We start from the raw sequence: 24,394 nt of genomic DNA on the forward strand, positions 1-24,394 counted from the left end.
TGAGCTTTCTAGGTCCTTGGAGATGTTCCACAGAAGCATTTCTCAAATATCAATGGGCACGAGAAATCACCAAGGGTGTGTATTAAAAATACAGATTCCTGGGCCCCACCACCCCAGATGATTCTGATGTGGATGCTCCATGTGTTCTGTCACAGATTCTAGTTTAGTGATCTAGTTTGGCCAACGTCTAGCATTTCGTTCAACACTTTCTGAACTCAACAGAGCTGCCTCATGAGACCCCTCGGACTGTACATCTTTGGAGGGTAAGACTAGATACTCCTCACCTCTTACCCACGGCGCCTGACCCAACACAAGGCGCACAGGTGGCTCCTCAGTAAGGAGAATGTATGTTGGACAGAGGGAGGGATGGGTGGATAGATGGATAAATTCAGGGAGACGGTTTCAAATTATTCTCTCCACTGTATAAAAGGCAAACTCTTCAATCGGCTCCCCTCTGAAAAGGAAGGGTGAGGTGGCCAGGAGCCTGGACTCAGGAGCCTGACTGCCTGGGTTCACACCGCAGCGTTACCAGGAAGAGCCACGTGCCCTCGGCCAAGTTACTGAATCCCTCTGTGGCTAGGTTTCCTCTCCTGTACAATAGGGCAACAAACAGTGCCTCCCCTCCACGGTGGAGGTGAGGATGAAAGGAGGTGATATGGGTAATAACTGTCATAGGGATTAACACGCACTGCCTGGCACAGTCACTTCAGCTGCAACAGAGCACATGGCAAGAAGGCAAGGCCCCCCACAAGCGTGCGTTACACAACCAGGAGTTGGGAGGTGTGGGCTTCCGCTCTATGTAACCTTGGCCCACAGCTCTTGCGGTAGATTAAGAAATCATCCAGCCCGGGCCTCTTGTTCTACAGATGGAGAGACCCATTGCTAAATCTGTCTCGTTTTCACCTGTCAGATGGAATGTAATACTCTACAAGACTGGAAAGGTCTAGTGGAGGATGAACATGATTTGAAAGGGCCTACGTGGAAGAGCTAGTATAATTTTCCGTGTTTTTGGAGCTCATTTAACTATCCAAAAGCTCTTTCTGGGGGTCTCACTACCGCACGGTTGCCAGAGAGTCAATCTGGAAGAGCCTGTCCCGCTCACAGGAAAGTATGCAAACCTTCCTGCAGCATCTGGCTCAGAGCTTCTACAACTCAGATCTTTGTGTCTAGAATCCTCATATTCTCTCACTGCCCATGGGACTTCCCACAGCGATGTAACAAGTCTTAGTTACATCTCTACCTTAAGCAGCATGAAACTGGCAGGAAATGTACTTACTTCATCCTTAAGACAACTTAGTCAATTTACAATGAATGAATTCAGCACACTACTCTGTAAGATTGAGAACTGCTTACATAGATCTGACGATATTTGTGTATTTCTCTTACTTTAATAAAAAGTCATACCACTTCAGACCATTTAAGGATAGAGTAGTTAATTCTACTTATATGAACATCAACATCTTCAATGCAACTAACAAGAGAAAGAACTAAAAAACATCGATGGTGGAAATTTGAAGGGGATTTTGAGGGAAGAAGGAAACCAAATACCAATTTACACACAGAAGGAAGTAGATGGCCTAAAACTGAGGGGGTGCCAGGAAATCCCCCTGTCTAAAATATCCTTTCTGAAAATCTCCCATTAGGCCTGGGGTCTCCGGAAGATCACCAAGTCACTTAGGTATTAACATACCCCGAAGGAAGTAGGCCTTCCTCATTTCAAAAAAAAAAAAAGAAGTATGACCAATCATTTTGTCATTCAGGTGTGAAATCCTGAGTCATCTTATGTCTTTTTATAACCAAAATCTAAATCGCTTGACTCTTTCTTAGAAGTATCTTCTTTCTTTCCTTTCCCAACATCTACTAGCAACACCTGTCCCCCTAGAAGATCACAGTAGCTTCCAACCTGGTGTCCCCTCTGTCTAATCCACCATCACTACTGATTAATCGTCTGAAAAATAGAGTTCATCAAGTTACTTCTTTGCTCCAGTATCGGATCCAGTGGCTCCCCACCGTCACAGGCTAAAATCCAGACTCTCAAGCCAGGACTTGAGGTCCCACATTTAATGCTGCCCAGATCAGTGCCTCCTGATCAAAATTCACTTCCTCTGGACTCTGCTGCTCGGCGGGCCTTTGCTAACTAGGCTTCCTAAGGGCTGTTCAGTTGGTCTGACTCCTGAAATCAAGCACCTTGGTTGAGCGACCATGCAATTTTAAAAATCAAATTACTCTTAAACATTTCATCAAGTTTGAAAAAGATAAACGTATTCAAAAGTTTGAACTCAGTTTTACAAACTCTACAAAAGGGCTCTTAAAATGTATTCCATTGTTATCTAAATTTGAAATCAATCGTTTCAGTTGCTGGCTCTATAAACAGCCAGATCCCCAACCTGCACGTTTTAAAAAGTCTGCCTCTCCAAAGGCAACCACTGGTTCTTCTAATGGGATGCCTGCACACCTTAACAAGCCTCACTCTTCTAAATGGAGTTGATCATCTTCTGGACAAACCAGCCACCCAGTCTGAGAGCCCCCATTTCTGTCAACTGCACCTCTGACCTCCCAGTCACCTGGTTCAATTGCTTTCATTGCTATAATAAATATTTATTGAATGCCTAGTACCTACTGAAGTCCCTTGCTGGGCTCTGGGGCTACAATGATGAACAAGAGAGAAATTCCCTCTTCTTTCCAATGTCTCCAGCAGACCAGGCAGGTGAACTGGTGAATAACAGCTATTCATCCAGCTCCTCACCCCATCTTGTGCCACTGAGACTGCCTTGAATGGGACTTAGAGCTCAGACCTGAATTTCTACACTGGACTTTCTGCCTCTTCTCCATTCCCTGCAAATGATCGTACACACTTTGCTACAAGTTGGATCTTTCTAGAACACCTCTGGCATAGGGTAGGGAGGGCTAGAATGACACCCTCTTCTAGGAGAAAACAGTGAACCTGGGACCCCACAGAGGTGTGACATGGGTACAGGTTCAGCTGGGAATGCTGGTGGGTAGCACAGAAAAGGCAGCCAAAGTCAAGGGCAACACTAGGATGCCTGAGAACAGAAAGAGGTGATCATGGATGCCAGCTTTCATACAGCCTTGCGCTATCAATCTTAGCTTTAACTCAGAGAGATGGGGCCACTAGAAGGTTCTAAGCTGATGAATGACTTGCTCCAACCCCTGTTTTAAGATCACTCTGGCTGCTTCTGTTTAAAAATAAACTGTGGTCATAAAATATGTAAGTCAAACCTTTACGCTGTACACCTCAAACTTATACAGTGATACAGGTCAATTATGCCTCAATAAAACTGGAAAAAAATGAAATGTAATTAAATTTGTAAACAACACAAAATGCCTCCTGTAAGGGGCAATGGTAGAAGCTGGGTGCCCAACTAGGCGGCTGCTGCAGTCCTCCAGATGAGGATAAAGGAGCCTTGGATCAGCCCCAGAGGAAGTGGTGAGAAGTGGTCAGATGCTGTAAAACCAGCAAAATTTCCTGGTGGGATAAACACAGTGTTCGACAGAAAGAGGAAGAGAAACATGGTGTCAGGATGACATCAAGGTTTTAGCCTGAGCAACCAAAAAGAAGGCCCTGCCATTAACCAAGCTAGGGGAAAGATTTGGGGAGGAACGGGATTTAAGGGAAAGTTGATGAGCTCACTTTGGAACCTGTGATTTGAGAGGCCCATCAGATAGATATCCAAGTGAAATACAGAGGAAGCGGTCAGAAACACACATAAGGAGCTCAGTGGGGCTCCAGGTGAGAGCTCTCAATCTGTGCATTATCAGCATCAAAACAATATTTAAAACCCGAACCCAGAACGAGCTCACCCAGCTGGGTGTGAATGTACACAGAGAAGGGTGGCTCAAGCCTTCAAGTCTCCAATGCTTGCAGGTTGGCAAGATGAGGGAACCAGCCAAGGAAGCTGAGAAGGAAGAGTTAGTGAGCTAAAAGAAAACCGGAATAGGGTGGTGTCCTGGATGCCAAGAGAAGGTTGTGTTTCAGAGGAGAGAGTGATCAGCTATGTCAGATGCTGCTGAGTGGCCAAGAAAGATGTGGTGGAGAGAGCATGAATGGATCACTGCCTTCATTAATGAGGAGATCAAGAGTTCTGGTACAGTGATGGGATGAAAGCCTGTTTGGGGTGGGTTAAAAGTAAACAGGAGAAAAGGAGTTAGAAAGCAAACATGGACAACCCTTCAGGGAGATTTTCTACAAACTCAAGATGGCAAGTGGTAGCTGGAGGGGTGGAGGGGGCATCAGAGGGCTCCCGGTGCTGGCATGAATGTCTGACAGCATACTGCGTGCTGGTAGGGTCGGGCTGGCAGCCCACGGAGGACACCGCTGCTGGAACAGAGCAAGGGCACCGACTAGAGCGATGTCCCCAAGGGCAGTGGCAGGGAGGCCGGGCTCGGGGCACAGCAGAGGGCTTGGTCCTCCGTGAGCAGGGTATCCATGCTCAAGGGCAGGTAGGCAGAAAGGCTAAGGGTGACAGCCTGTGGAAATTCTCCTCCGAGTGCTTCTCTTCCTCAGTGAAACAAGAAGCGAAGCTTTCAGCTGAGGAGTGGCTTTGGAGAAGAGGGTCTTCAAGGCTTGAGGAGAGGAAGGATAATTGCTAGGACACTGGGGGACATGTTGGACTTGACTGAGGCAAGCGACCAGAAGCTTCACGTGTGGGGCTCTGTGGGGTGATGAGTTTCTCGGCAGCCACAGTGTGTGAGCGCAGAACAGGCAGCACAATGGACTGGACCTGGTTGCACAGGCCAGAGGAGTATGGCCCATTTAAAAAGGAGCAAGGATGGCGCACCTGGGTGGCTCAGGTCATGATCCTGGGGTCCTGGGATCGAGCCCTATGTCAAGCTCCAGGGAGCCTGCTTCTCCCTCTCCCTCTGCCCCTGCTTGTGCTCTCTCTCTCTCTCGCTCTTTCTCTCACATAAATAAATAAAATCGTTAAAAAGTAATTTAAAAAATGAAATTAAAAAAATTAAAAGGAGCAAGGAAACTAAGCAAGTCTTCCAATGTGTGAGCCGTGAGTGAGCATATTCGGGGCTGCCTAAGGAGGACAGGGGGCCATGCAAGGTGAAGGGGTGGCAGATTTGGCAGAGCAGGGGACATCTGGCATGACATAGTGGAGGGCTTAGAATGAGTGGTAATAGACATGTACCTCTGAAACAAATAATACATTATATGTTTAAAAAAAAAGAAGAAGCTAGTAGGAAGGGAAGAATGAAGGGGAGTAAGTCAGAGGGGGAGACGAACCATGAGAGACTATGGACTCTGAAAAACAAACTGAGGGTTCTAGAGGGGAGGGGGTGGGGGGATGGGTTAGCCTGGTGATGGGTATTAAGGAGGGCACGTACTGCATGGATCACTGGGTGTTATACGCAAACAATGAATCATGGATCACTTCATCAAAAACTAATCATGTAATGTACGGTGACTAACATAACATAATAAAATAAAATTTAAAAAAAATAAATAGAATGAATGGTAATGACAACTTCTAGGTTCTATCCATGGGGAAAGGTGGGGGAGGTGGATGGAAGACAAGACCATCACAGGTGAGATCAGGGACTCAGAAGCCAGGATATTAGAATTATATATTTAAATATTGTAATCACTAAGAATTATAACAGCAGGAACATCAGAAACAGCAAAAGTGAGCCAGGCATTCCAGTGATCCAGAAACGTTGGGATATATCCACAGGCCTATAGATGACAAGGAGAATGACCTGGAAGTATCGATGGGAAGTGTGGAGGAACCTGGACTCTATCTCCAGTTTCTGTGTAAAGTGATACAGGGGAGAAAAAAATCCACCTGCTGGGGTGCGGTGCAGGTGCAAGCAGGCACTCTAATTTCTAGAGCATCATCTCTCAGTGGAGCTCAAAGAGTTTTGAGTTCACTGCTGCCCCTATATCCCTTTCCAGAATATTCCTAGCAAGACAAGAGATGCCGCTGGCAGCAGCTCAGCCCAGCTGGGGTCGCTCCCTCCACCTCGGTCACATCCTCTCCTCACTCAGAGGATGACGAGGGGATGGACACTTGCTCCTCCTATGTGCCTGACAGCCTAAGAGATCGAATTCTCTTATTGCTCAGAAACCGTTCATTTGTGTTCATCTCTGAAAATAGTTGGAAAGTTGCCATTTTAAACAAACCCATTTATGGGATACTCACCAATCACATTCAGAGTAAACAAGATGTCACCAAAGCTCGGAGATTCAAATCTATACTCAGCTTCATCCGATGATGTCAGATTGAAGATGGTAAGGCTTCCTGACGTGGTGTCTAAATGAACTCTATCTACAAAAGGTGGGAAAACGTGGATGGAGGAGCCTGCTTCCCATTCGATGACTTTATCCTTACTTTTTGTCCACATGATCTCTGTAACGTGTTCGGAACTTGCTACATAGAAAGTTACGCTCTTGTTCACAATTCCAAACATCCTCTGGGGATCACAGCTGATGGAGTCTAGGAGGGAAAAAGAAATTGGTTAGGAAAACCAACACGACTTTATTGAAAATAGAAAACCATCCTCCAAGATGCTCTTTGGGGGCGAGAAAAGTGAAATTTAGCAGTAAAAATGATTCATTGACTAACTTTTCTCACTAAGCAGATAAACCGCTGATGGCAAACACAGCAAGCAGGACATGTTTGACCGTGCGGAGTTTACTCTCTAATGGGGGCACTGGGGCCCACATAAATGCAAGAAGCGGATTCAACTTCGATGGAGCACCAAGTCCCTGCTAGGGGCTGTGGGCATGGCTGCCAACATGACAGCCAACCAGACAGGTGTCCCTCCGGGCCGTCAAGAAGCCCCACTGTGTAGGGAAGACAAAGCAGGCCCAGGGAGCCACCTCCGTGAGGGCCTTCCCCAGGAAGTCACGCTGACGCACCACAGGAGGCATCACCCAAGGGCTGGGGGAGTGGGGGTGGAGAGGTAATTGTACTGATAGAGGAAGCGGAGCCTCCTCCCCCCAAAAAAAATAAATAAAATAAAGGAAGCCCTGAGTCGAGAAGGAGCTGGGTGTGTTTGAGGAAATAATAAAAGCAGCTCCCCATGGCTAGAGGAAGCGAGCAAGCAGGTCACAGGTGGGGGGTGAGGCTGGAGGGGCAGGTGGGGCCAGATCACAGTGTATGTGAGGGTACTTGGGGGTGTCAGGTAAGACATGCTAAGGGTTTGGGATGGATCCTAATGGCAAGGCAAAGCCACAGGACGGCTTTCAACACAAGACCGGCACGACGTCATTTAAGCGTGGACAGCGGTGGCTGGGGCCAGGCATGCAGGCAGGGAAACCAGCAACGAGAGGGTGGCAGACTGCGCAGACCAGAGCGGGGTGTGGGTGGAGGGGACAGACAAAAGGGCAGACTTAGAGAGCAGCTTGGGAGAGAAAGCACCGGGGGTTAGTGACTGGAGGTGGCGGGTGAGGGAGAGGGGGTAGTTAACGGTGTCGGTCAGGCATCCTTCTTGGCTGACTGACAGAGGCTATTAGCTGAGATCAGAAACAATGACTGGGAAGCAAGCCAGGTGGGGTGAGACGCAGACTAAGGGCACAGGACTAGGTTCAGTGGCATGGGGAGCGTGGGAGAGCTGGCTCCAATCGTCCCCCCCTCGTGAGTCAACCGTTAGCATCTCACCTGGACCCCATTCAGCCAAGCCTGGCTGATCACCTGAAACCCACGTGGTGGGAGTATTTACAGCAAAGGAACTAATGCTTCAGAGAGAGACTCCTGCCTACTCTGCACCAATCCGGTTGTTAAATATTTACTACCACCCCTAGACTGGGATAGTCTCGATACCCCAAAATGGGTTTAAATGCATCTGGTTCCAGACTTGACTTTCTTGTTAAGAGAGAAGAGCAGCTGTTAAGGGAAAGACATTAAAGATAAATTAAAACTTGATGGAAGTTTATGCCTAGCAGCAATCAGGGTAATTGAAAGAGCATGGGGGAAAATCAAAACTATTAAATAGACCAATTGTAGGCAACTGTGTTCAGTAATTTCAAATAAGAAGTAAATATGTCCCATTTGTCTATTGCGAGGATTTCTAGAACCCATCTCCCTTAATTAAGGGGGACTGCCCACAGGAATACACCAGCAGCCCTCGTTGCGGTGCTGATCACGCCCTCTCTTCTCTCACACCTGACCAGAGCACGTGGGAAGGTGGATGAGAGGGGGCAGGATTTGAGGAGTGAGGGTCTATCCACAGCCACTAGCGGAGGCTCGAAATGTCTTGTGAGTGAATGAATGAGTGAATGCATGCATGAACGGCAGTGGGTAGGGTGGTGGGGGAAGAGAAGTAGTAGGAGGTGAACCTTGGCTGCATAAAGATGGATGGCTGCCATCTTCCCAGGGAGAGGTGATGTTTCCTGGGCTTGAGAACAGGAGGACAAAAGAAGTCGGGAATGGAGCTAGTGCTGGTAAGAAGCACGGGAGGGGAAGGGAGAGACCAGTTCCAAAAAATTCAGTTTTGAGCTGGAAGAAACTGTCAAAACCATTTAGGTCGAACAACCCCCCATTTCATAGGTGAAGTGACAGGGCACCAAGAAAACTGAAGGGCAAGGTCACTGGATGCCTCCTCGGTGCCAGCAGTGTATTCACGCACCCTCTTCAACGCCTGTCACACACACTGCAGTAGTGGTGCTCACCGCATCACACAGAGTCCCTCGGCAGGCTTACGGCGGCAGAGGGACCAGAACACAGATTTCCTGACTCTGTGCAGCCCCCCGCTCCCTTCAGAGCAGCCTGGTCCTGGTACTCACTCTGGAAATACTCACTGGGCAGTCTGGAAATACTCACTGGGCAGCTCTACGATGTGGGGACTTCCCCCACCCCAGAACAAGACACAGCCCCTGCCCTCTCAGAGCTTACTTTTTGTTAGGGAAGTCAGACTTGGTCCAAATAATTGGGACCAGGGGCGCCTGAGTGGCTCAATCGGTTAAACATCCGCCCTCAGCTCAGGTCGTGATTCCCAGGGTCCTGGGATCGAGCCCCACATTGGGCTCCTTGCTCAGCCGGGAGCCTGCTTCTCCCTCTGCCTCTGCCTGCTCCCCCTGCTTATGCGCGCTATCAAATTAATTAATTAAAACAAATAATTGGACCAACACCCCACTGCAACCGCGCTCAGGGCCACCAGGTAGAACCACAGGGTATCACTATAGAGCACCCACTCGGGGAGCGGATGAGGGGTTAGAGACAGCTTGTGAAGAATGAGGAGCAGTGAGCCCCACTGTCGTTCCCTAAGACAGGGGACGTGGAGGAGAGCCAGGCTGGGGCTGGAAGATCATACTTTCAGTTTGGGACACTGTGTGGGGTCTGTAAGACTGCCAAGTGGAGATGTCCAGTAGGCTGCTGGGTACACAGGTCCGGGGCTCACAGGAGAGGATCCAGACTTGGGGATCATCACATTTGTAGTGGCTACTGTCTAGCATTCCCTTCTCACAGTGAAGTCTTTTCCATTGCACTTCCAAGACTAACCCTGAATGAAGTAAGCTGCTGATAGGATAATCGCCAATGAAAAAGAGGAACAGCAGAAAGGGGAGTGAGTTGTTTCTCAAAGGTCACAAACCGTGAATGAATGAATGAGTGAATGAATGAATTTGCACACAAACAGCAGCAAGGAAAGGAGTCAGCAGTGAGCTGGTTGCTTTGCTGCTATCGGAGTGGTCAGAGAGGATGCCAATTGCCCATGCTAGGGGGCGGAAGGGTAAGTGCCCAGATTCTCAGGCAGATGGGTCCAGGGGAACTCTCAAAAGCCTCCCACACAAGGCTCCCTCAGCTGTAAAATGTAAATCATAACGCCCACCACAAACGATTGTTTTGAGGTTTGAATAAGACTGAGAGTCTTTACACAATGGCCATTTAGGAAGTTGGCTTTCAACAGGGCTTTCCCTCTTTTTCTTGCAGTGAGTCAGGCCACATCAACACCTTGGTTGTATGTGATCCTGCTTCTGTGACCACCGAGTGTGGTGTGAGCTTGCATCATTTACAAACAAATAGAGGGAAAGAAAAAAATGAATTAGTGATTGCCTAAACAGACATTCCATGCTAGCCAGCATTTTTTTTAAATTGTTTTGAAGAATATTGAATGATCTTTTGAAGATAGGAGGGTACCTAATACCAATAGACAGAGAAATCATGTATCTAAGAACAGCTCCAACTCCAAATATTTTGTTGCAGTGTCCTTGCAAAACATTTTCATCACACCCAATTTTGATAATTCTTCTATGGTTTGAAGTCAGAATTGCAACTCACATATTTTGCAGATGAAGTGTCCTGATTTTTTGACTTAGAAAATATGGTCACCATAACTACTGAGTTAAGGAGGAGGAATTCCCACTCCCAGCCACAAATTCCTCTGCATGTTTTCAGCTGGCTCCTGGGACTGACGTGGACTGCTATTTTTAGTAAGCAAACACTTGTATAGTACTTACTATCTGTGAGGCACCATTGGAAGAGTTCTACAAATATGCACCCATTGAACCCTCTTAAAAGCCACACGAGGCAGGCGTTATTTTTGACCTTATTTTTTGCAGATGAGGAAACTGAGGCGCACAAAGATTAAGCGACTTGCTAGTGAAGTGGTAAAACTGGATTTGAACTTAGACTGGTCTGACTCCAGAATGCTCATAACCACTATTTCTTATTTGGCCTGCTATGCGGCATATGGCTATTAAAGACATGACATGATACAGGATTTCTACAGATGTGGTTTCTAGAATGTACTGGGACTACTCTAGTTGAGACTCAAGCATGCCTCTGAAAACTGCAGGTAAGGTACCAAGCTCAGTGGTCCTCAAATCACGGAATGTCAGGGCCTGAGAGGGCCTGAGAGAGCAAGAGTCTGTGGCCCTCATGCCCCTGACTTCATACATGAGGAACTGATGTTTGACTGAGCAAGAAAGTGATAAACCCAAATCCCCAAAATGTGACAACCTGAGTTTTGTGATGGTGGTGTTGCAGTTTGCAACGACTTCAGATGTGACAAAGGGACCTGGGGCAGGGCTTCATAATCAGAGGCCATGAGAAACAAAGTTGAAGAGAGGGCCTAAGAGTCTGCACTCCTCATGGGTGATGGCAGGTACCATGCGAGATGCGGAAAAGGGACAAGAGAGGCTTGAATGCGGGGACGAAGAAAAGCTGGAGCCAAAAAAAGAAAGAAAAGGGAAAGAAAACAGGAACAAAGGGAAGAAGTAACAAGGGAAACCAAACCACAGGAGACACTGCGAAGCCTGAGAGAATGGGGAGATGAAGCATGAACAGAGACCCGCAGTGCAGCCAGCAGAAGCACTGGGAGAGGGCCGGGGAGCTGAGGCGCGGGGGCACTGGCGCGCATGCGCTCCTCTGGAGCAGCGCTCCTCACCTCCCACCCGCGTGAGCGCAGGCAATTTGCAGAACTTCTGATTTTCCAGGAAATGCTGGATGTTCAAATTTTGTGTGAAAACTTCTCATTCTTAAAAGGCGGCAACTGATTCCAATCTGAGTTCAGGCCCCGCCCCCCCGCCCGGCCCGGCTAACCCCATGAGGACAAAGACAGGGTGGTGCTTGGTCTCTGCTGTATTCCCGCTGCCTGGCACAGGAAGGGCACTCGATATCAATATTTGGGTGAATTAAGTAACCTAAATACAGCTGGACTATAGTCTGAAAGGCAGGGCTTCCTGACAGAACCACAAAATTTGGCAGTTCCTCCAAACCCTGAGCTTTGCAAGGTCCTAAGCTGCTGTGGAAACTGGTTGATGAATCACCATCACTCAGCGAGGGGACGTGGAAACGTTCAACTGGCACCAAAGAATAAGTGGCCTGGGGACCCCCTGCCCGCCGGTGTGCAGGCGAAACGGTCCCCCTCCCCCAAAGCCGGCCACCAGCACCACAGCCAGACTGGAGGGGCTGCTGGATTCCCACTCCCGTGTCTCCCCCACTGCTGTTCCTTTCAAGACGCTCCCCTTTGTCTCCTGCTTCCCCTTCAGGTTTAACTAGGCGGCGCCTACTACCTGCACCAGGTAAGCCTGGACCCATGCAGGATGTCAGCGCCACATCAAAGGTAATAGGCCGTGTCAGGTCTGAGGAGATGCAATTTGTTTATAGATGTCATTTCTTAGATATGAACAATGTGATTTTAAAGTCTTTTTCTCTGTCTAAAATATCTTCTAAGGATGGCCTGCAGATCTTAGCAGTTAAGATCAAAGTTCATTTGATGAAAAAAATCCCCTAAAAGTTTCAGTACCTGAATATATAAATCTTGGTATTTCCCCCCTATGTTCAACATTCTAACGGTGTTTCAGTTAAAGACTCCTTCAAGCGTGAAGACAGCAGGATCTGGGGGCATTCTGAACCCAAGTGAGCAGATGAGTCTCTTCTCCAGACAGGGGGTTGTGACCACAACCTTTCTCCTCTGTATCATGGCACACCCTCTGTTGACATCTACCTGGAGTGTGAAAGGGGTGGCATTTTGGGAGACAAAGTCTCTCTCTACACACAGACACACATTTACAACACAGAGAAGTGGCCACTCTCCTAAAATGTCTGTTATCAGATAATCTGTCCTGTTAGGTTCACAGATATTGTCAGATTAGTCAGGCCCCATGACCCAGTTTGGGGGTAGGAAATCTGCTCACCAGGTATGTAGATAATAAGGAGGAAATGCAGTCTTTTTACTCAAGGAAGTACAATGCAGCTTGTTTCTTTAACCTAGCTCTTCATAAATCCACTCCAAATGAGCCCTAGGCCAACTCAGCCCAGAAAAAGTCAGGGCGTGGGGTCTGAGAATATGGAGAAGAACATTCCAAAGAACGGGAGCCACCAGGTTACAAAGGTTCAGAAGTTGACCGAGGTCACGCAGAAGACACAGAGCTGGTGTCTGGACACAGGCAGCCAGCTCCGGAGCCTGCACTCTTAGCCAGGAAGTGAGAGGCCTTGGTCTTCCCTTGTCCATTCCATCCTTGCCCAGACTGAGTCAGGTACTTGCGCTGCCATGATTTGCTAAAAACAGGAATCTCCTGCTCTCAGCTACGCCACCACTGCTTCCCTGTCTCTTTGACTTCAGCCTGAAATGGCAGCCACCTGAGTCTTGGCAAGTTGTAAACCCCCTGGCCCCCCAGTCCCTGAAACCCCCCAGAACTTGCCCCACAGGTGCTCTCAGTTGTCAAGCTACTCCTTGCCTCCTGGATGAGCTCATCTGGAATGGAGATATTGGAACTGACCAAATCAATTTCCTTTTGAGCTTTTCTGTCTTCTGTCAGGCTAAAACATTCCCCAAAGCATTACTCCTTGGGCTGACACTTAAAAGCCCTTTTCCTTTCCCTCTCAATCTGTACAGTGAGCCTCAGTAACCACTACCCACACACGACTCCGGAGCACATGAAATGTGGTCTGTCCGAATGGAGGTATGTTCGGACACTGAAGACGGAATGTAAAATCCCGCATTAATATTTTCTATATCAACTCCATGTTGAGATGAAAATATTGTGGCTCTATTAGGTTAAGTAAAATAGATTATCAAAATCATTCTTGCTGGTTTCATACTGTTTCTAATTGTCAGCACTCCTGCAGCCTGTCCTTTCAAGATACCCACACACCATCTTGGTCAAAAGCCCCATTTGTGAGCTCATTAGGCTCAAAAGCCACATGTTCTTGTTGGAGGATATATCTGAGATCTACAGCACGCTTTAGGGAATTGGGTCTTCACTAGAGCTATTTAAGACTGTGAGTCTTTTAAAATCTATTCTCCAACTTCTGATTCAAGGTATTTCTATACACTATTGATCATTCCATTAAGAATTTCTTTATAATCCCTACTATTTCAGGTTTTTCGGCTCATAGTTAAGAAACTAATTTATGATGACAACAGTCTTATTAGTTTCCTGTGAATCTGAGTTTATTATTTTCTGAATGTGTATATAAAATGGCATTTTTTTTTCTAGTTTTTAACTGTTACAGGGGAAAAATGTTCAAGAAACGACACAGCAGTGAGCCTGGTGGAAATTCAGACACTAATCACAACAGACATTTTGGGGAATATTATGAAAAGGAAGTGAAGTCCCCTAGGACCTGAAACGGGTCTTGAGAACAAGCCTATCAAAGTAATTTGTTTCCCTCAGATAGATACTTGGTCAAGGTCACAAAGGGTAGACCTATGAACTAGGGGTTCCTGGTTGGGGGCATAGAGCAGACGTGAACTTATTGCAGGGATTCTGAGCAAGAGGTCTCCTTAATTCCACTGGTTTCCATCGGAGCCCCAGAGTCCTTGGGCTAAGAGGTCACTGGCATAGGCGCCAGCAGCAGCTGAGAAGGAAAAGAAAGACCAAAGGGCACAAGGGCAAGAAGATTTTTAAAAAGAAAAAGGAAAAAAGGTCAAAGGAGAAGATCCTGTGTCTCTAAGTAAATGGAAGACGTTTTCTTTTGACGCTCATGGACAGACACTGAAAGCTACCTCCAAAGAAATGCTAAGATATTTCCCAGCACTTTCCTGGGAACAGTCTCAGTATTTTACACTTCCTAGTCAGACCTCAACTCGTCGGAACAAATGGAAAAGGTAGTATCATGGTTTCACTTTCAATCCTGAGACAGAAGCTTTGATTTGTGACTGCAGAGTCTAAGGGCCTGTGTGGTAGCAAAGCTCAATTAGAACTGTTGTATTAGCTCTTTTTAGCAGAGCCTGCCTTATTCTACTGCTGCTTTGTGTAGTTCCTTTTTCTTGCCAGCTATCTCCACAGCTAGATTTTCTTTCCTTCTATGCAGAAACAAAGCCATATACTACTTTAAAAAGCCTTCTGCACTTGAGAAGAAATGTAAGAGGAAATCAAAAGACAGAAAACTTCTGCAAACAAACACTCATGCCTCATGCATGCAGGCAAACTTTCTGCTTTCAAACACAGGAACCTATACCTACCCTGAAAGCCTGTTTTCATTCAAGAAACCTTTCAGTGCCCCAAAGGCAATAAAACAAATTTTTAGATTGAGTTCTCAAAAGGTGGTTCTAAGTCTCTTTAAAAATTTTTTAAAGATACCCATCAAAATTAAACCAAAAACCTAGTCACAAATGCAATGCGGGATACTTGATTAGATCCTGGTGTTTTAAAAAAAAGGCACTCTTGTGACAATTGGGGAAATCTGAACAGTGGTAGAAGTTAGGTGATATGATGAGATTACTGTTAATTTTCATAAATATAATGTTATCAGGATTATGCAAAAGTACTAGGGAGTAAAGTATGGATGTACAGAGAGAGTGTAACTATAACAAAATGTTCATAAATACGTAAATAAATCCCCATCCTGAATTCTACAGCCCAAGTAAGGTTTCCCCAACCCCCTTCTGCAGATGATGATACTGAAAGCCATCTTATATGACTGGTAACTGTGCTGTCCTATATAACTTCACATGTCTCAGCAAAATTACACTGGATAATGCATACATGTCACATATAAGAGATCACCCATGGGGGCTCCTGGCTGGCTCAGCCAGAAAAGCATGTGACTCTTGATCTTAGGATTGTGAGTTTGAGCCCCATGTTGGGTGTAGAGATTACTAAAAAAGTAAATAAACCTAAAAAAAGAGAGAGAGGTCACGATGGCTCTTCATATCGTCATAAAATTTGCTCATCTAATTTTGGGTTGGGAATGCATGGATTTTGAGTCAGATGACTTCTGTCGCGTTTTCACTTCTTTCCTGTGTGAACTTGGACAAGGTTCAACCTTTGTTGACCTTTGTTCTCTTCCTTAATAGTCTCTACCTTAAAAAACTGGTGTGACAGAGCACGGGGTGTTATGCACAAACAATGAATCATGGAACACTACATCAAAAACTAATGATGTAATGTATGGTGATTAATATAACAATAAAAAATTTAAAGATTATAAAAAAAAACTGGTGTGACAATTAAATGAAAACAAAAATCCAAAATACTAAGCATAGAACCTGGCACAGGGCATGTACTCAATTCATGACAGCTATTATTATTATAACAATGGGTCTAGTTTTCTCATAGGAATACACCACACTATTTTGACTTAGAGTATCTTTTTCCTAAATAAAAACACACAGACTCTGAATCTTGACTGCAACAACAACAACAAAAAAAAAACAACCCCAAAACAAAAACAAACAAAAAAACATGAACAGGTCTCACATAATAATGTAAGATAATAACTTAAAAAGGAGAAATGCTAGACAAACACTGTCTCATCTAATGTCCAGATTTAACACGCTGTAATGTTAAAAAAAAAAACATGAAAACAAATCAGTGAAAGGAACTTTTAAGAAGTAGTATATGGCTTTGTTTCTGCATACAAGGAAAGAAAATCTAGCTGTGGAGATAGCTGACAAGAAAAAGGAACTATACAAAGCAGCAGAATAAGGCAGGCTCTGCTAAAAAGAGCTAATACAACAGTTCTTTTTTTTTTTAAGATCTTATTTATTTATTTGAAAGAGAGAGAGAATGAGAGAGAGCACATGAGAGGGGGGAGGGTCAGAGGGAGAAGCAGACTCCCTGCGGAGCAGGGAGCCCGATGCGGGACTCGATCCCAGGACTCCGGGATCATGACCTGAGCCGGAGGCAGTCGCTTAACCAACTGAGCCACCCAGGCACCCAATACAACAGTTCTTATTGAGCTTTGCTACCTGCCTGGCACTACCTCAGCTCTGTCCATGTGGTATCTTGACGATGCACCCCAGCACCCAATCCTGCTGGCTCTACCTTCCAACCATACCCCCCTACCTCCCATTCAATCCCCCTCTCTTGCAGTCATTTCTTATCTGCATTGTTCCTATGGCCTCCCCAGCTGGTCCCCCTGCTTCTCCGTTGCCCACTCTACAGACTGTTCACAAAGCCGCCAGAATAATTCATTTACACATTCCACTCATTGTAATTTCACTCCTGTTCAAAATCCTCCAAAACATCCATTTGACTGGAGTAAAAAAGTCGCAGTCTTTAAAGGGGACCACAAAACTTTATCTCTTAAGTCCTAGCCCTGTGTTTACAACTTCATTTCCTACTACTTTCTGGTACAATGGTCTACTTGAAATCCCTTAAATGTCAGAAGCCTGGCTTAGGGTTTTTGCTGCTAGCCCCCTGCCCGGAATACTACTCCCCCAGACAGTTGCCTGGCCCACTCAAGGCTACACTCAACTGTCATCCTTTTAAAAGAGACCCTCCCCTGACTACACAGTATTGAACCCTAACCTGAAGAGTAGGGTAGCTGAATGCAACATCATACATTCAGCCCATGGAGGACTATGTTGCTATAAAAAAGGAATGAGGATGATCTCTATGAACTGATACGGAATGATGAACCAGACATATGGTTAAGAGACAAAAACAAGGTACAAAAGAGTACACAGAGTATGACACTATTGTTACCGTTGTTGCATTATCTATTTATATCTACAAAAAGAAACAAAGATAAAACAGAAACAAATAGTACCTATTATGACAGAGGGAGAGGGTGGGAATAGGGTTTCCCTGAGCATCTCTCTATATGGCTTGACTGGCACCATATTAATATTTAAAAATTAAATCAAGGGGGGAAACCCTAAAACTGAATAGAAACAAAACAAATCAATGCAAGCATATATTGAGTTGATAGCATTACCACTCAGAAGAAAAAAAATTAATCCAAGTAATTTTAAAAGAGTCTTCTGTACATATACAACAGGATATATGGAAGAATAAAAAAAGCTGTGAAGAACCTGTGAACTGTATTTAGTAAGGTTTGTGCTTGGTAGTGGTCTCGGTATAGCAATTACGAAATTATTTTGTGTTTAATGTATATTAGGAAAACATACGGATTCTATGAGGAATAGAGTTCTCACTGTGGCAAAAGGAGATACAAATAGGGAATGGAGGAAGAGAAAGATGAACCAAATTGTTAGATTAGGCTTGCGGTAACAGGATAAACTTACGACTTTGCGAACACTCTATTTCCCAGCTCTGAGAACTGACAGCCTAGAAACCATGACTCCAGTAGCCTTGAGCACACCTAGCACCCAGATATTGATTTCTAAGTCCTATCTCCCACTAAAAGGAATGAGAGAATCTAATGATTACAGGCGGAGGCAGAAAAGGTACAAATGAGTCCAAGACATCCTTCTGTGCCAGAAAGTAGGAAGTTCTCAAAAACTGATGGAAACATGGCAAAGAACACAGAAGCACGGAGGGGTTTCCATTTGCCAAAGTCTGGATCACCGAGCATCAAAATAGATGACAAAAATGCCATCTTAAGAAATACCCCTGGGTCCATACTTATACTAAAAAAATAAAATTAAAAAGGAGGTGCAAAAGTTCTTCATTACTGAAGAATGTCAATGATATATAAGGAAAAATGGGGATAGAGAACTGCCGTCTACCAATATTTTAGTGGACTTGGGAAAGAATCACCACTGGATGCCAAAACAGCTAAAACACTGGATGAAAGATTGTTGTGGAACAGGATAGTCACACAATCTCAAAGTGTCACTTGATACGTCATGTATTAATACAAAGGGGAACAGGTACCTCTGTGATGGAGAAATCTGGTGGATCACCTTAACCAAATAACCAAAGTTAAGGGCTCCAATAACGGGACAAATGGACTGCATGTGCTCTCTAATGAGATGCACAGAGAAGGGCACAACACACCTATGGAACATTCCTGAAAGTTTTAACCAGAATCTAATCATAAGGAAACAGACCATCCAAATCTAGGGACATTCTATAAAACTGGTCCAGACCTTTCAAAAATGGGTGATATCATAAAGTACCAAAAAAAAAAAAAAAAAAAAGAGTTGGCAAGTTTTAGATTAAAGGGGGATTAAAGAGGCAAGACTACCAAATGCAGTGTGTGATCCAGGATCAGCTTCTGGACTCTATCAGAAAACAGTATTATATTGATGGTGTATTTCCGGACTTTGATCATGGTTTCACAGATTCCTGGAGACATACTGTTCTTAGAAGACATATGATAAAATATTTACGGGTAAGCTATCATAAGATCTACAACTCTCAAATGTTTAGACAAAAAAAAATTAAGTGTGTGTGTAAATAGAAGTAAACCAAATGTGTTCAAAATGTTAATAACTGGGGATTCCAGGAGCAAAGTGTGTACGTGTTCATCATACTATTTTTTGCAACTATTCTAAAGATTTCCAATGTCCCAAAGTTTTAAAGAAATATTAACGATGCCCACTCCCCTTTCCTCTGCATTACTAATCTCTGTATTAGTGTTTATTTTACCACCACCCAACATCTAGATATTTACTCATTAATTCACTTTCTGTCTCTCTCCCCCGACTATAATGTAAGCTTCAAAGAGGCAGGGAAGTCTGCTTCTTGTTGTAACCCTGGTCCCTTGTACAGTGCCCAACACAGGGTGGACCCCCAGTAAAACTGTGTTCAGTGACTCATGTTCACAGTCTAGGCAGTACATGTTATCATTACCCTCCCTCACCAGTGAGGGGTGCTCTCTCTCTCTCTCTTCCAAGACAAAGATAGTGAGGCTCACAGAAGTTAGGTAACTTATGGAAATTATAATTCCATATAAGGAGCAGGGCCAGGGTGGGAAGCCAAGCACTGACTGGAGAGCTGATGCTCTTTATCACTGGTGGGCTGCTTCTCATTGGGTCAGGCTCGGCCTGAACCTGCATCTCCCCGTTTCCCACAGTCACCAGCATAGAAAAGTCTCAGGGGGTCCTGTGATGGCATCCGCCCTGTGATGGCATCCCCGCCTCCAATGACTCCCAGCTGCAATCCTTTCTCCATACTGCTGCCAGACTATTCCTCCTACACGCATGGTTCCGATTCTGTGAGGCCCCTAAAGAATTCTCCAAACTCCCATCCGGGATGTGCAGGGCTCTGTCCTGGGGCCTCCAGCTCCCACCAGCACACTTATGCTCCAGGGACACTGAATGACTCTCAACTGCCAGGTTCACCCTGTACACTGTGCTCCCGTCTTTTTCACCTCTCGGAATCTTTTCCCACGTCATGACTCGTCCATACACCATCTAGCCTTCGAGGTCAGGTTCAAAAACCCTCCCCTTCCAGGAAGTTTTTGTGTCACAAGAGATACTTGATTCACAAAAGACGTTGCTCCCTTCCCTGTGCACGCCCACAGCACTTTATGCTCAGCCTGTCTTAACGACATTTACTTCTGTGCCTCAAACTGTAGGCCCCACTAGGCGGGCCTCCATAGACACATACCCCATAGGCACTCAGTGGAAGCTGAGCGCAGAATGAGGATTGCAAGATTGATCTGTAGTATGTGCAAAGGGGCCCCCAACCGGAAACCCTCAAGGAAAGAAGAACTAGTTAAGCGTTTGTTACTATGCTCCAGGGGGTTGGCTATGACTGTGTGTGTAGGGGTTTATAAAGGTGGGGAGGTAAAAATGGAGACATACTTATTTCATGGGGCTGTTAATTTGGCTGAAGAAGTGGGAAAGGGATGAAAGCAGTTCTAGACGCACAGAGTTCTTTGACGTTTTCAAGGGAGGGGAAAGGAGCACCAGCCGCCCTGCTTCGAAATCCTGGAGCGATTCAGACATTTCTCTTGGCCGGTCCCTGTCCCAAGCCCGGTACCCTTTCCTCAGGAGCGCAACTCAAACGCGGCGCGGCGTCGGAAGCGGGGACGGGGGAACCAATCGGCTGTCGCGGCTCCTGCGCCCCACTCCGCGCGCCGCGGATAAACCGCGTTCTTTGGGTAGGCGGAACCCGCTGCCGGGAGCCGTCCTGGGAGAGCTCACTAATGAGCTCGGCGACCATACCCCGCGGGTGATGGTGGGGGCGACGAGTGGCTCAGCAGTCCCTGGAACCTCAGCAAAGGCACCCCCTTCCGGAGGGTGTGGGGTGGTGGAGAGGTGAAAGGCCTTGAGTTGGGGGTTAAGGATTCTTTGGTTTTTTTTTTTTTTTTTAAGATTTATTTGACAGAGAGAGACACAACGAGAGAGGGAACACAAGCAGGGGGAGTGGGAAGAGGGCGAAGCAAGCTTCCCGCTGAGCAGGGAGCCCGACGTGGGGCTCGATCCCAGGACCCTGGGACCATGACCTGAGCCGAAGGCAGACATGTAACGACCGAGCCACCCAGGCGCCCCGGGGTTTAAGGATTCTTAAGAGAAGAAACCACCGGAGAAGTGAGCGAGCCGGAGTCCCGTTCCTATTCCAAACGCGGATTCCGGTGCCTAAAGTCAAGGCTGCTTCCTGACTACCCACGGGAGACTTGTTAAAGTGACAACTCGGCCGGACCAGGTCCCGCTCGCTGCGTTTCTTCTCCCCCACCCAGTTGTGGCCACCTCGAGCCCCGCCCGTCCACCCAGCCCCGGAGCCCTGAAGCCACCGACACCCGCAGCGCTGCCCAGTCCCCGCCAGGGCCCGAGGAAGGCCTCCACTCACCGAACTGGAGCACCAGGCAGACCACGCCGAGGACCCCCGCGGCCCAGCCCCAGGCTCTCCCGGCGGTCATGGCGCGTCCGGCGGGCCTCTAGGGCCGGCCTGCGCAGGGGTGTACTAGTTCTCGAGCAGCTTCCCGCGGTCCTTAACCACTCCGGCGCCTGCCCCGTCCCCGGCACCGCCCTGGCGCCGCCCTGGCCCCGCCCCCCCACGCCGCCCTGGCCGGGTCCCGCCCGCCCCGCCCTCTTCCTCTCCGGGCAAGTCCCCAGAGCCGTCCGGCGGCCTCCCGTCTGCTCTGCGGAGCTCTTCCTTCAGAGTGGCTTGCGTTTTAAAAACCAGGCTTATTTTCGTTCCTCCCGCTCCTCCAGCACTTTTCCTGGACGTCTGGGACGTGACGGAGGCAACTCCGTAACTGGGGGTGTCGGGGAGGGGGGAGGGGAAACTGTGCCCCCCCCCCCCCGGGCAAAGCTTTATCCCACTCGGCTGGACCCTACGGTGACAGGAGAACTCTGCCGAAGGACTGGGAGGCTCTGAAGCCCTTCCTTCAGCGTTTTCGAGCAGCAGCAACATGCTGAACAAAAGGAAGCGGGACATTGTGGGCAACTGCTAGACGGTGCGGGGTACCTGGTGCAGCCGGTCCCGCCGGTCTTACTCAAGTTCAGACCAGATTTTCCTTAAGCCTGCCCCCCCGCCCCCAACCTTCTCTTTCCCCGGAGCTGGGACTTCTAGCCTTGGGTTTCTCCCTTCTCAGTTTCCTCTTTGTTTTCCTCTTCCTCCATCTCAGCTGTGGACTTTCCTTAGGCTAAGGAGTCAGGTCTGGTCGCCCCCTCACTGTTCGGCCTCCTACGAAACCTCCCGCCCCAGCTGCGAAAGTCACCTGGAACACTCCATGCTAGTGGTTAGTCTTTTTTTTAAAGATTTATTTATTTATTTATTTTATTCATTCGTTCGTTCGTTCATTCATTTATTTATTTGAGAGAGAGAACGAGCCGGGGGGAGGGGCAGAGGGAGAAGCAGACTCCCCGCTGAGCAGGGAGCCGGACTTGGGCCTCCATCCCAGGACCGGAGCCAAAGGCCGCGGTTTCACTGACCGCGCCACCCAGGCGCCCCCTAGTGGTTAGTCTTCTCGATGGGCTTGTCCTCCCTCAAATCTGACTCCAGACCAAGTAACTCCCAGAACCAGCTCCTCACGTGGCTTCCCTGTCTGACCCCTTTCAAAGAGAAGCACATGAATTGACCCTGCTGTGGGAGCTGTGGGAGCTGTGGGAGCTAAGGGAACTCTGAAGCTCTTCAGGTGAACAGGACACCTTGCTGTCCTTATAAACATCAACGTGTCAGTTGTGAAACTGAGTGGAAATGTGCTTTATTGTTGCTGTCATCTCCATCATCCTCAAGTGAGGATCACAAAACCACTCAAGACAGTTGAACTGTACTGTAAGAATTCATTAGTTCTTAAGTCAGGCATAAGGTCTTAAAAGGTATCTAGGGGCGCCTTGGGTGGCTCAGTCAGTTAAGCACCTGACTCTTGATCTCAGCTCAGGTCTTGATCTCAGGGTTGTGAGTTCAAGCCCTGTGTTGGGCTCTACGCTGGGTGGGGAGCGTACTTTAAAAAAAAAAAAATACCTTAAATCTTAAAAGGTATTTCTGTCAGTGAAATTTCTGGGACCAATGTCATGTACCAGGAAGCCTCTTACCTTAAAACATTCCCTACCATCTGTAGATATTGAGAACCGGAGGCAGGTGCAGTGTATAGCACAAAATGTGAGAAAATCAAGTTTCTGCTCTGTTCGGAGCTGGTGGGAACTCAGGCCAACTGAGAAAGGTCGGATGGGGTCAAACTTTTAGACACTGGAGAGCCTCTGAACGTTTTTGAACTGAGAAGTGATATAACAGCAAACATCTGCTGAGCACTTAACCAAGCCAGGCCTTGTGTTAAAGTGCATTACCCGAATTAATTTAATCTTCTTGCTCTCCCTATTTTCAAAGATGAGGAAACGGAGACTCAGAGAAGGTAATGACTTGCCAAGGACACACAGTAAGGGGCAGACCTGGGAGTCCAACTGAAGTTAAATCTAAAGTGCCACTCTTACCCTCTCATACATGAACAGGATGCAACTTTTGGATAGGCGGCCATGCTATTGATTGGATTAGCCAGCAGGCACTGTCAACCCAGCATGGCTGGGGAAAGTTCTGCCCAGTCATGTGGGGCTGGGAAGTATGCCTCAGGTCATGGTCTCCAGCCTTTGGGTGAGGAATGATTTGTTAGGTCTTCCTTGGTTAGATGCTCCTCTGACCAAGACCAACGAGCAGTGGCCAGCTTTTTCAGTAAGAGAAATGCTAGGCTTCTGTCAAGCTATTTTTTGGAAATATTTACATCATACCCAACGTGGGGCTCAAACCCCAAACCCCAAGATTAAGAGTCACACGCCCTACTGACTGAGCCAGCCAGGTACTCCCTTCTACCAAGCATTTTTACAGGAGCTTCTGTGCATGGTCCAGCAGACTTCATGAGTCAAAAGTGGCTCGGAAAGGTGGACCTGAGTTAGGCAATGGGCCAAAAAGGCTCTATTCGTATACTGAAGACTTGCCCCCAAAAGGAGAGTGGATGTATTATTCATCCTGTGGCCAGTATTGAGGTCCAGTCTTATCTGCTTGTCACTATAGATAAATCATGAGCTAGAGGTAAGAAAGGAGGGCTCATCCAACCTGCTCACGTGGCCTGAGGTTGCTACTCTTCCTAGCATGTCCCTCTCTGGTACTCTGGCTCTAGTTCTTGCCAACCTTGGAACTACCCCCAGGAAGCTTAGAAATCCCAGGATGAGCTGAGCAAAACACTGCTCCTAATCTTGCATACATGGAAATTGTCCCTGCCTCTCATAGAAATGTACATTCCCTTCCCTTATATAAACACTGGGCAAATTTGCACCAAAGGCGTAGATGGGTAATCTTCTTCCACAGTACTCCATTTCCCTTTTTAAAATGTTCCCTGGCAGAAAGAGAGCATTGGGGAGAAAAATTAGGCAAAAGTAGAACATAAGACATAACATGGAAGCA

At 46.9% G+C, this 24,394-nt stretch overlaps 1 protein-coding gene across 3 annotated transcripts in view; it reads right to left on the reverse strand.

Moving 5' to 3' along the window:
* The window catches only part of CD58 (CD58 molecule), a 45,627-nt gene extending 24,118 nt beyond the window's left edge, over positions 1–21,509 (reverse strand). Inside the window, exons 1-2 of one of the 3 annotated variants that reach the window (XM_027598344.2) lie at positions 21,344–21,508; positions 6,168–6,461 (exon numbers count right to left, since the gene is read on the reverse strand). In XM_027598344.2, coding sequence (XP_027454145.1) covers positions 6,168–6,461; positions 21,344–21,413 — 364 coding nt within the window. In that variant the 5' untranslated portion in view covers positions 21,414–21,508. Of the gene's footprint in view, positions 1–6,167; positions 6,462–21,343 lie in introns of all 3 variants that reach the window. The other 2 variants (XM_027598345.2, XM_027598338.2) reach the window with 2 other exon arrangements.
* Positions 21,510–24,394: the final 2,885 nt, after the last annotated feature.

Source organism: Zalophus californianus, chromosome 4 (assembly GCF_009762305.2).
Source record: "Zalophus californianus isolate mZalCal1 chromosome 4, mZalCal1.pri.v2, whole genome shotgun sequence".
Classification (NCBI taxonomy): Eukaryota; Metazoa; Chordata; class Mammalia; order Carnivora; family Otariidae; genus Zalophus; species Zalophus californianus.